The sequence below is a fragment of the Pundamilia nyererei genome, unplaced genomic scaffold (assembly GCF_000239375.1).
Source record: "Pundamilia nyererei isolate P.nyererei 1_Seehausen unplaced genomic scaffold, PunNye1.0 scaffold00009, whole genome shotgun sequence".
Taxonomy (NCBI): Eukaryota; Metazoa; Chordata; class Actinopteri; order Cichliformes; family Cichlidae; genus Pundamilia; species Pundamilia nyererei.
The window spans coordinates 6,169,393-6,181,538 of NW_005187410.1; the positions used below are offsets into that span (position 1 = coordinate 6,169,393).

The window sequence follows — 12,146 nt, forward strand, 5'->3', positions numbered from 1 at the left end:
ACATTTAAGACAGTTCATCAAAACAGGCAAATCTAAGGTTGAGAATTTGTTTGAAATCCTCAGGTTACACAAATTACCAAAATAACAAACAAAACTTTGCCTGACTTACTTTCAAGGCAGATGCCTATAGATAGATTTTGCTTTTGTGTCAGTGATATCTTTTTCTACCCCTCATCTGTATAACCAGAAGGGAATCAAATTTTGCTTATAACACACACAGCACTAAGAGATTGCAATATATAAATGTAACAAGAAGCAGTCTTACCAGTGTCTGACAATACAGGACTTCTGGGTCACTGCAGGTTTTTAATAACTTTCCCCTAACATATTTGACAAAATAGTTCGCCTTTTACTGTGATGACACTCTTTGACTCTGCATATCCGCTCAACTGTGATGACAGTCTGCTTCATGTGCTGCAGTCATTGCTGAAATTATGGAGTCAGAACAAACTTGGGTGTCTTGACACCAAATTTCTGTGGGCATCTTTTCGGCAGTATTCACGTCAGTCCACTGAACAACACACATGCTGACATTGATGTAATTGTGATATTCCATAACAGCCCAAGATATCAGTCAGGATGATCTATTAAGAACTAAACTGGATAGTCCACAGGCCTTTAAAGGCTTTCCATGGAAATACATATGAGATTTTACTGTATTTTTTAATACAAAGACTGATATCTGTGAACTGCTTGGTGTTATATGCACTTGCTGATTTTAATTTTCCTTTTAGACATTTATTATGGCTATGAGAACAACACACATAATCTATTTTGCCTGTACTTTGGACTGCAACATATAAAGATGTTTCAAAATTTAGGAAATTTGACAATCAGATCAATAAGCATAGCTACATACAAGCAGAGGATAAATATGTTGTTGTTTTTATGTGTTTGAAATTACTTGCCAATATACATTGCGCTTTTTTCTTAAACGAACCACTCAACATATTGGGTATTAATCTTAATCGCATTCCGCTTGCAGTAATATTACAACTGATGCTACTCTTATATCTGTTGCTTCACATCGCTTTGTTGGCTTAGCTTACCGTAAAGATCGGAGACAAGGAGAAAGTATGAATACATCTATAAGTTATTGTCCTAAATGTTACCTCTTGACTTTCTGCACTTTGTACAGCTTCATCAAACAAGAAACAAAGTATTAATGTAAGCTAAGTTTTTCATGATTGCTCATAAGTACATTTTGTTGCCTTTGGACTGAGCTTGGTGAGCCAATTTCCTTGTCTCCAAAGTCTTTTGCAATGCTAAGCTAACTAGCTGTTGTGATATTCTCATATGGACTAGATTGATAATATGTCTCTATAACATTTTCCATCAGTTACACCAGGATTAAGAGATTCCTTCTTAATTGTGCACTATATGTCTTTTCTATCACTGGAACCAATAATACAGTGAGACTGAAGAACATTGTGTTAATGTTAAGGTAGATGCTTAACAGTTCTCTTTGTTTTCCTACTACCCCTAGTGTAGCTTGCACACAGCTGAAGAAGGCTGGGAAAGAGTCATCTTTAGCTCTCTGTAATGAGACCAGTACCACCACCACAATCATGTCACCTTCATCATTACAAAGTAGCACAGAGCCCAAAGGGCTAACACAGGCCAGCCCTGAGCCCGACCCACACACCCTGGCTTTTCCCTCAAGCGGATCTTCATGTGACCCAACAACAGGCAGCCTCCGGAAGCTGCGAAGGGTTCGGATGCTCAGGAGGAGCTGGAGTACCTTAATGCCAGGTTCCAGGAGCTTAGAAGTACTGTTTGAAAAGACCAAAGCCATACTTACAGGGAAGAATGATAGTCAGAATTTACAGTTTCAAGATCCCCCAAAAGAGCAGATGACATTTTCTGCCAAAACCTTACCCACGAGCTTGTCTCAAGGTTCAGTTGCCTGTAATTCAACTGGTGAACAGCTGCTAAGAGGAGCCTCTCTGTTGATGCCCGAGCAAACAGCACCGAGGCTGGATACAGGTGCATGGAAGTGCCGTGGGCCGTTCAGTCACTGCTTCCTCAGGAGAAAGTCGAATACTCATGCCGGTGATGAAGATGGAGAGATAACCTCACATGATCTGCACTTTGACAGCTCAGTTTCTTTCTATGGCAAGGAAAACACTATCTTGAGAAACTACAAAGCTGAATGGAGCAAAATGGCCTCATATATGAAGAACATGAGCCTCAAAGATCGGCTTGCTCACATTAACTCAATGAAAGGAAAAACCTACAGCCTTCACACGGGGTTCGCACTTGCACGGAAGGATGCCTTAGAGATGATTGGTGTGTTGCGTTCAAGTGTAGGCCACCCTTCCAGAATTGCCATGCCTGAGGTCAGCGAGGCTGACATGGAAACGTTCGCCCAGCTGCTTCTCATGCAGGCCAAAGTGCTGAGCAGCGCCTGCAGTCAGATGGCGATGGAGTACAGTAGCCCAGAAGAGCTGCTGCTCACGCTGACGCACAGCTTCCACACTCTGTGCTGCCTAACGCAAGCCTGCATGTCACTAGTAGAAGGCCTGAGCACCGACAGTGAACGGCGCGAGGTGGTAGCCAAGGTGGATGAGGTCGTCATGAACTACGTGTGTCTTCTGAAAGCTGCTGAGGCAGCTTCAGGAGGCTCCCCCGGTGACCAAAGTGTGAATGCATTGTCACATTATTCTGCCACCATGTCTGCTATTCTAAACACACTAACTCACTCACTGAACACACTGCTAAACAAAAAAACTGTTATTTTGTCTTGATTATTGATTTCAAAGCCATACATAAGAGACATGGGTTTAACAACCAATGTGAACTGCTGTGAAAAAAATTTAAAAAACTTGCCTTGTGTATACAGTATTTTATTATGTAAAGAAAATATATGATTATACAAATAATGAAAGTTTTAAATAGATTATATTAAGGCCTATATTAAAAAGCATATGACTCTCTTCTCAAATATATTATCTAATATTACTTCATAGGGATTATTTTCAGGATTTATTGGTTTTATTGACAGCTTAACATGTAGATTGACACAAACTTATTAGTATCTTGTTTATAACTTGTAAAAAAAGTACACAGCTGAAGAAATGCATACACTATATAAAGCTCTAAACAAATCGCTGCACAGGACAAGAGATGATAAAGCTGAAGTAACGCGTACAATATTTTCATTTGCTTGAGTCACTTAATTTAATGAATACTTTACACATAAACACTGAGTACTTTCCTGTTATTTTTGTCAATGTCATTAAAGAAATTAAAACTTTTTAAAAAGTATGAACTGTTTTGTTGTCTGTTTCTGTTTCACTCTGCTCGCTCACAGTTTTGGTCATTACCAATCTCTCGGCTACAAAAGTTTGTTACTGAAGTTTCATTCAATAAAGCGTCTTTATTTAGTTTCAAGTGTGTTCAATAATTAATTTTTTCTACTTTTCGCTCAAGCTTTAGTGGTGAAAGTGCTTTTTGCATTAAAGATGATGATGGCCTATTTCACTTACAGTACAGGGCTGGAAAGAATGTTTTTGCACAGCTTGAGAACGAGTCACTGTGCATTATGTGTATGCATCTGAGTAAAACGAAAAAGACAACAGCCAGCAGCTCAGTGAGGCTATAAGCATAAAGGTGCTTAAATGCCAACATAGCGAACTCCTGGTCAAAATTGACCTGATGGTGCTCACTGATCACTTCGATTTAGGATGACATGCATGTTTATACTTGTTTTATGGCAAACAACCATCTAAACTTAAATTGCCAACCTAGTGAGCAATGAATTGAAAAAACATTAAACCAATCCATCTGTCCATCCATTGCTCAAACCATGTTCTAAACCAGTTATCCAGCTCAGAGTGTTTACGCCAAACCATTTGAAATATACGGATATTTCACAGGATACATGGAAATTTTAAAATGTTAGTTGTGCTTAAAGAAAATACAGATAATGATTGAAGTTGATCTCTGCTTCAAATGTTTAAAGCACTTCATCGGTAGTTCTCAAGACATTTTTCTATAAACCCAAATTTAACAAGAGGTATGCTGACCGACAGGAATACCTAGTATTGCTAGAATAGGTGTAGTAAATCACACCATTTCACTGTAAAGACAGACAGCTAAACAGTCTAGCTACTGTAAATCGGTAGGAACTGTACCTAAAACCACTGAACATATTTATTTATCTTAAATTTGGGCAGGTGAGACTGAATGTTAGTCATATAGTCACAGATAACAAAAAAAATATTCTGCTTGATGTTAAAATAACTTCACCACCATGTACAGTGGTAAAACCCAAACCACACCACAGGTTTCATTTTCCCCTAAAATTTAATGAGAAATGAAACTCTTCCTTTCACTGGTTTCAGTTGAATAATAACTTGTAACTCACCCAGCTGTGTTTTATAATACCATGGAATATCTGCCATACAACAAGAGTCAGAGTATTAAACTTGCTGTATCTTATTAAAGGCACCTCTTTACAGTAGCAATAGCATAAATGCACCAATAAGCCTTTTCACGATGTAGTAAAAGATGAAATATTTGGATGTTTGTGGTTTGTAAGAAAGTAGGAAGTGATGCCGGCTAATTCTACACACACTAGGCTAACACAGACACCTGTTACTTTCATCGACCACCTCAGGAATGTTTGTTAGTGTTATACGTCTTTCAGTACTCCATCGAACCAGACAAGACAAGTCAGAGCTGGACTCTTTTTTTTTGTTTTCTCACATAAATAATGTTTCTCCACCTGGTGAGTATGATTTTTATATACTCTATAGTATCAGAATTCATAAGCTGTCAAATGTAGTTTGGTGCTGTTAACTGTTGAGAAGTAGAAAATCAAATGCGAGAGAATGCTATTTCCTAATTGTACAGTAAAGTAAAGTATAATATGCTGGCCATGATTACTAAAGTTGCTGATTTTAGCGTCCCTTGTTATGATTTGCATTTATAATGTGCTGTTACAGTATTATTAGATTTCTACTAGCAAACCTTTCTCATGTTTCCGTGCAGATGTGTGTGGCACTGCTCACCCTGTGGTCTTGTCTCCCTATTTTGGCAACTGGCATCTATTACCCGAAAACTCTGCCATGTGATGTTAACGAGATCAACAATGGGAGTGAAGTGAAGGTGGACTGCACTGAGAGAAGCCTCAAAAAAATCCCCCATGGAATCCCGAGAGACACAACAAACCTGACGCTCACCATCAACCATATTCCGAGTTTAAACTCCACCTCCTTTTACGGTTTGGAGAACTTGACTGAGATTGACATGAGGTGCAACTGTGTGCCCATCAAAATCGGACCCAAGGACAAGATGTGCCTGAAGAGTGTGACAATTGAGGAAAATACTTTCAGCAGACTGAGCAATCTGCGAGCGCTGTATCTAGATGGCAATCAGCTCTACAGTATACCTAAAGGCCTGCCTTCAAATCTGATCCTTCTGAGCTTGGAAGTGAATCATATTTATTATCTTTCTAAAGCAAACCTCTCTGAGCTTAGAAATGTTGAGGTGCTTTACCTTGGTCAAAACTGCTATTTCCGTAACCCCTGCAATGATTCCTATGATATAGAAGACGATGCATTTTTACAGTTTAACAATTTAAAATTGCTATCTCTTAAATCAAATAACTTGTCTTTCATTCCACATCAGCTACCCACTACTCTGAAGGAGCTGTATCTCTACAACAATAACATTCAAGAAGTCACTGATGAAGACTTTAAAAATTTAACTAATCTTGAGATTCTAGACATTAGCGGAAACTGCCCCCGGTGTTACAATGCTCCTTTTCCATGTAGCCCATGTCCAAATAACGCACCATTGAAAATCAGCAAGACAGCTTTTAAAATGCTGACCAAACTAAAAACATTACGGCTGCATAGCAACTCCCTTACAAGTGTGCCTTCTGAATGGTTTGACACCACAACTGAGCTCAGAGTGCTGGACCTCTCATCAAACTTTTTAGCAAGGGAGCTAGAAATCACTGCTTTCCCCAAATTCCTGGGTAAACTAGAAGAACTGGACCTTTCATTCAACTACGAGCTTCAGAAGTACCCTCAAACGCTAAGACTGAGTTGCAGTTTCTCCTCTCTGAAGTCTCTCAAAATTTTCAGAATGAAAGGTTATGTGTTTCAGCAGTTAACTAAAGAGAGTATCGCTCATTTAAAACCTCTACCGAACCTGGAGGTTGTAGATTTGGGTACAAACTTCATTAAAATGACAAAGCTTAGTATTCTGATGGAATTGAAAAGCTTTAAAATAATCAGCCTGTCTGACAACAAAATATCGTCTCCCTCTGATGGCCAAATTGCACTTGATTCGTCCGGAGGAGAAACCTTGGACTGGTCTCCGATGTCTTCCGCTGCTGAGTACCAAAACAAAGACGTGAGAGAGATTCATTATTTCAGATATGATGAGTATGCACGAAGCTGCAAATACAAGGACAAGGAGCTTGGAGTTATTACATCCTTCGTCAAAAAAGAATGCAGTCAGTTTGGCAAAACCCTGGACGTCAGCAGAAACAATATATTCTTCCTGCATTCACGATTTTTAAACCTTACGGAGCTAAGATGCCTCAATCTGTCTGGAAATGCAATGAGTCAAAGTCTGAATGGTTCTGAATTTACTTACCTGGCTAATTTACAATATCTGGACTTCTCATGGAACCGTTTGGACCTGCTCTACTCTACCGCATTCCAAGAGCTGAAAAATCTGGTCATCTTGGATATAAGTAACAACAACCACTATTTTGAATCAGAAGGTCTGACTCACATGCTTAATTTCACTAGGCATTTAAAAAACCTCAAGGTACTCCTGATGAATCACAACAAGATCTCTACTTCCACTAACACAGAGCTGGAGAGTCAATCCCTAGAAAGGTTAGAGTTCAGAGATAACCGGTTAGATGTACTGTGGCGAGATGGGAACACCAGATATGTCAACTATTTTAAGAATTTAGTTAATCTAACTGTCCTTGACATCTCCCATAACAACCTCCCTTTTATCCCATCGGACGTATTCAGTGGTCTACCAGAGAAGCTATCTGAGCTGTATATCAAAAATAACAAACTAAAATCCTTTAACTGGAAGAAACTGCAACTTCTACACTCATTGCGAGTCTTGGATCTCAGTGGAAACAGCTTGACTACTGTTCCAGATGTGTTATCAAACTGCACCACATCTCTTGAGAAACTAATTTTACACAAAAACCAAATCCTAAAGCTTACACCAGATTTCCTCAAGGGTGCCTACCACTTGAAATATCTAGACCTGAGTTCTAATCACATCCAGTACATTGAAAAATCCAGCCTTCCAGATGATGTTCTTAATCATATGGACATGTTACTTCTGCACCAAAACAGATTCTTGTGCACTTGCAATGCCACCTGGTTTGTCACATGGCTCAACAGGACTACAGTAACCATACCTAGGTTGGGCACGGATGTTACCTGCGTTGCCCCAGGGGCACAAAGAGGTCGTCCAGTCATCTCAGTGGACCTTTTGGCCTGCCAGCACCACTACCTGTCAATCATCCTCTCCACCCTAATGACTTCCCTCGTCCTCATCTTGGTCACGCTGTCCATCTCCAGCCATCTCTTCATGTGGGATGTCTGGTACATCTACCATTTCTGCAGGGCCAAGCTCAAAGGCTACCGCCGCCTGTATTCCCAGAGCGCTGTTTACGATGCCTTTGTGATCTATGATAAGGAGGATCCTGCAGTATCAGAGTGGGTGACGAAGGAAATGTGCGCTCATCTTGAGGAGTGTGGAGACCGCCGACTGACGCTTTGTCTTGAGGACCGGGATTGGATGCCCGGATGCCCCCTGATTGACAACCTCTCTCAAAGCATCCACAGGAGCAAGAGGACTGTGTTTATTCTCACCAAAAAATACATCAAAGGGGGAAACTTCAAGACGGCGTTCTACATGGCTCACCAAAGGCTAATGGATGAAAAAAATGATGTTATAGTGCTTATATTCTTAGAGAAAGTGCCCTGCAATTCAAAGTACTTGAGATTACGAAAGAGGCTGTATAAGAGGTCTGTGCTAGAGTGGCCAACAAATCCTCAAGCCCAGCCATACTTTTGGTTCAGCCTGAGGAGTGTATTAGCAACCGAAGGTCACAAACAATACAACAATCTCTTCAAAGAGACACTGTAAAGAGAACAATATGCTGGAAAATGCAGTTTCTTCTCTCTAGATTGCTTTAAATGTACTCCTGTATATGAATTATTACATGTGAATACTGAACTGTTGTAATGTGAGCAGTTTTATTATTAATGAAATATTAATAATTAATGATGTGCTAATTTTAAACTCTGTATTCAAATTATTTGGGAAATTCATTGCCACTCTTTGCGATGCCAGTGGGGGATTCTCAGACTCAGTTGGCAATGAAATGCAACATACCATGAAAGAAGGAAATGAAACAGACATATTTGTTCAATTCACACGCTGCTCCCCCCGACAGCTCATTCTGCTGTGTACAACAGTCCCCTTCCTTATTTTGATGGGTGTATGTGAACATGCAGAGATGTTTACACGGCTAATTTGACTTGATGATATACAAGACATGCACCTTATAGATTTTTAGCAACTTGTTGGGTTTTTTTTCTTTGGTTTTGGGTTTTGTTTTTTTGTTTTTTGTCTTTTAACCACTACCACTTATTTTTAAATGGTAGAGGAGAAAATCTGAATTCAAGATTGTCATTCAGGGATTAATACAGTACAGGCGCAATGGTAAGTTACTGAGTGTGTGTATAGTTACTTTTAACTTACTTATCAGAATAATCAGATTTTCTGCATTCTGATGTTATCTTTGATGATTTTGTCATTTTATGATTTTGTGCCAAAACTTTGTATAGATATATCTGACTCCAAAAACCCAGACTGATCATTTTATTGTGTTTTGCTTTTAAATCTGTTTTGCTTGTTTGGAAATGTGTTGACATATTCAATTAAAAGGTATAATAAAACTTGCCAGCCAATGTGTAGAAAAACATCATGGCATCATTATCGCCATTTTATTTAACTTGTTTTAGAAATCAGCACTTGGCGATCTTGAGAACACAAGCTATGAAGCCACACTTTATCTTAAACTGTCAAAGATACATTTAACAGTCAAGACTTTCTTTTAGGTAGCACTTTATAATAATGTCACACTATTAAGCATTATTACGCTGTTAGTAAAGTATTAGCAAGTGCTTAATTCATCATTTATACATCACTGCTCTTCCTTAGTATGCCGATGCAGATATGTTTATCCATCTGTTACTGTTACGCCATGTACAGCTATCACTGCTGGACATGGTGAAATCATGTACAGCTATAATTGCTACTACATAGCTGCTAATAGTAATCATAATCAAAGTAGTGATAATATACCTGTATTTATAAATGGCATAACAGGAGAACTGATGCTATATAAATGATGAATTAACCACTTGGTAAAACCTTAGTAATACCTTAATAATGCTTAATAATGTGACATTATTTTAAAGTGATGCCCCTTTTTTTTAGGTATTTCAATTCAATAAATTGCACAGGTATAATGAAGACATGGGACAAATGTATTTAGAAAATTTATGGGATACTGTATGTCACTTATCACTAAGTATGTGACGTGCTCCCATGAAAAGTACTTTAACAACAACCTGAAAGATTTTTCATATCTCCTATTTTTAAAATTATTTCTAGGCTGGTAATTGTACATTTTACATGTATCGTTTTACATTTCATACCCCTTACTTGCTGTTTTGATAAGTAAAAGAAAGAACAAGATTTTTTTTTTCTCACTAGACTTCCAACCCACTGCCACCTGCTGCAAATAGGACAGGTTTACAATTTTTTCAAGATTGCTTTACAATCTCAGTGTCTTTTCCCTAGCTGATATTTTAACATGTCAAAACAGGAAAAGCAGTGGTGTAATAAATAACTGTGATAACATTAATAAGGGCTCTATTCGGTTTAGGTATATACAGTTTAAGTCAGTAGACAAAAAAGTTTCACAAAAAGTTTGGAAACCAGTAATGCACAGAAAAAATTACATCGATTTTTATCCATTAATATGTCACATAAGGAGTGAATAGAGTGAAGTCGAGGAGAAGTGCTCACTGCATCACAGGAAGGCCCACAGACGAGCCTGGTAGGGATGAGGGGATGAATTTGGGTCAACCTTTAACAACTGTCAGTAGATATATTAACAATGTAATATTAATACACTTAATACAATACGCTTTTTGGGAAGTCTCGTAATCCATTACATGAAAATGAGTTATGAAGTTGCATATTTATTGCAAATTTAAAAAAATTTAATTTATCAATCTGAGACTTTTAGTCACATCTAAAATATAAGCTTTAAGCCGATTCTAAAAGCAAACCTAATCTGCAGACCAATATCACTGTATTTTGTGAACCTCTAATTGACATGATAAAAGTGTTATAGTAATATAATATATAACATTATATATAGTACAAATAGTGTTCTTTTATCTATTTTTTTACCACAATAATCATGAAAAAGTGTTATAATTTTGTAGAAGCCCTTTTATAAGATTAAGGTTATTTCATTCAAATGATTCCATCATTTTTCCACAGATTACCAAATGCTGGATGCTGTTGTTCTATCTGTGTTACCATTATGAGATCATGCCAGCTGCATTTACACCTACCTGGATGACACGGCAGTTCCCTTGTGATGTTATATCCAACAAAACATCAAATACAGTCAAATTTGACTGTAAAGGCCGCCATCTAGAGGAAGTACCAGAAGGAATAACCAGTAATGCCACACATCTCGACTTGTCAGAAAATTTTATTAAGAGTATTAAAGATGAATCATTTTCTAAACTGACAAATCTGACTCAGCTCAATCTCAACTGGGCAAACAAATCCAAGGACGGTTATGGATGCAGACTGTTGAACATTCCTGCAAATGCTTTCAAAAATCTCACAAAAATCAAGCAACTACAACTGAGCGGCAACTGTCTGACTGAAATTCCACGCAATCTCCCCCACAGTGTGGAAACACTTGAGCTAGAAATTAACAAGATTAGCTTGGATAAATTACATGACAACAGTTTTATTGGATTAAAAAACATAACAAACCTGTTTCTATCTAAAAACTGCTACTTCTGGAATCCCTGTGGGAAGTCTGTGGCTATTATGGAAAAACCCTTTCAAATACTGGACAAACTGAATGCTCTGAACTTGTCTTACAACAACTTAACACACGTTCCTAAAGGACTACCCCAGTCAATTACAATTTTAGGTCTGGATTCCAACAAAATAGAGAACATATCTAAAGATGATTTCCAGGGGTTGCTAAATTTAAAGGTCCTTGATATACAAGGCAACTGTCCAAGATGTCACAATGCTCCGTACCCTTGTGTTCCTTGCCCTAATGGTTCTATTCACATACATCCTGATGCATTTCAAAGACTGACACAGCTGGAGATACTGAACCTGGGAGGAAACTCACTAAATTACCTTAAGCCCTCTTGGTTTCAAAGTCTAAAGAATCTTAAAGTATTATATCTGGCATTTAATTTTTTACTAAAATCTATAACTGGTGAGGAACCATCTTTTGAGGCATTTAGTTATCTTCACAGGCTAGAAAAGCTTGACCTGTCGTTCAATTATGCTCTCGGATTGTACCCAGAAAAAATAACTCTTTCACAAAACTTTTCAAACCTCAGGTCACTGAAAACTTTGCATTTGGAGGCTTTGGTATTCCAGAGTATTGGACCAGACACACTCACACCTCTGTACAATCTAAAAAATCTATCTGCTTTGAATTTAGGTACTAACTTCATTATTTACAGCAACTCTACTTTATTCAGCCATTTCTCCCACGTAAAAATGATATATCTCTCAGAAAACAGGTTATATCCCACAACAATAGAAAGTCCACCAACTCTAACAGACAGATACAACCAGAATTCAGACCTTTCTATTTCATTTTCCATAACAGCTACTCCAAAAGACTTTAGCTACGAGATATCGCACAGGATAATAAAGCAAGAGTGCTTTGACTCTGGACGAGTGCTCATCCTCAGCTCAAATAATCTGTTCTTCATTTCTCCAAAGCTATTTGAGGGCTATGGAAATATTTCATGTCTCAACCTCTCAGGAAATGGATTTTCACAGGCACTTAATGGCACAGA

The 12,146-nt window shown here is 38.1% G+C and overlaps 3 protein-coding genes across 4 annotated transcripts in view; all 3 read left to right on the forward strand.

The window, feature by feature from the left end:
• The window catches only part of LOC102209884 (FERM and PDZ domain-containing protein 4), a 31,964-nt gene extending 28,709 nt beyond the window's left edge, over window positions 1-3,255 (forward strand). The window contains exon 17 of one of the 2 annotated variants that reach the window (XM_005723576.1): window positions 1,492-3,255. In XM_005723576.1, coding sequence (XP_005723633.1) covers window positions 1,492-2,747 — 1,256 coding nt within the window. In that variant the 3' untranslated portion in view covers window positions 2,748-3,255. Of the gene's footprint in view, window positions 1-1,486 lie in introns of both variants that reach the window. The other variant, XM_005723577.2, reaches the window with a different exon arrangement.
• A 1,649-nt stretch (window positions 3,256-4,904) lies between these two features.
• On the forward strand, window positions 4,905-8,621 carry LOC102210376 (toll-like receptor 7). Its single transcript, XM_013908294.1, has one exon. The coding sequence runs from the start codon at window positions 4,936-4,938 to the stop codon at window positions 8,140-8,142; it is 3,207 nt and encodes a 1,068-aa protein (XP_013763748.1). The 5' UTR covers window positions 4,905-4,935; the 3' UTR covers window positions 8,143-8,621.
• LOC102207740 (toll-like receptor 8) overlaps window positions 8,614-12,146 on the forward strand; it is a 5,040-nt gene continuing 1,507 nt past the window's right edge. The window contains exons 1-2 of the mRNA XM_005723655.2: window positions 8,614-8,721; window positions 10,579-12,139. Coding sequence (XP_005723712.2) covers window positions 8,719-8,721; window positions 10,579-12,139 — 1,564 coding nt within the window. The 5' untranslated portion in view covers window positions 8,614-8,718. The remainder of the gene's footprint in view (window positions 8,722-10,578; window positions 12,140-12,146) is intronic.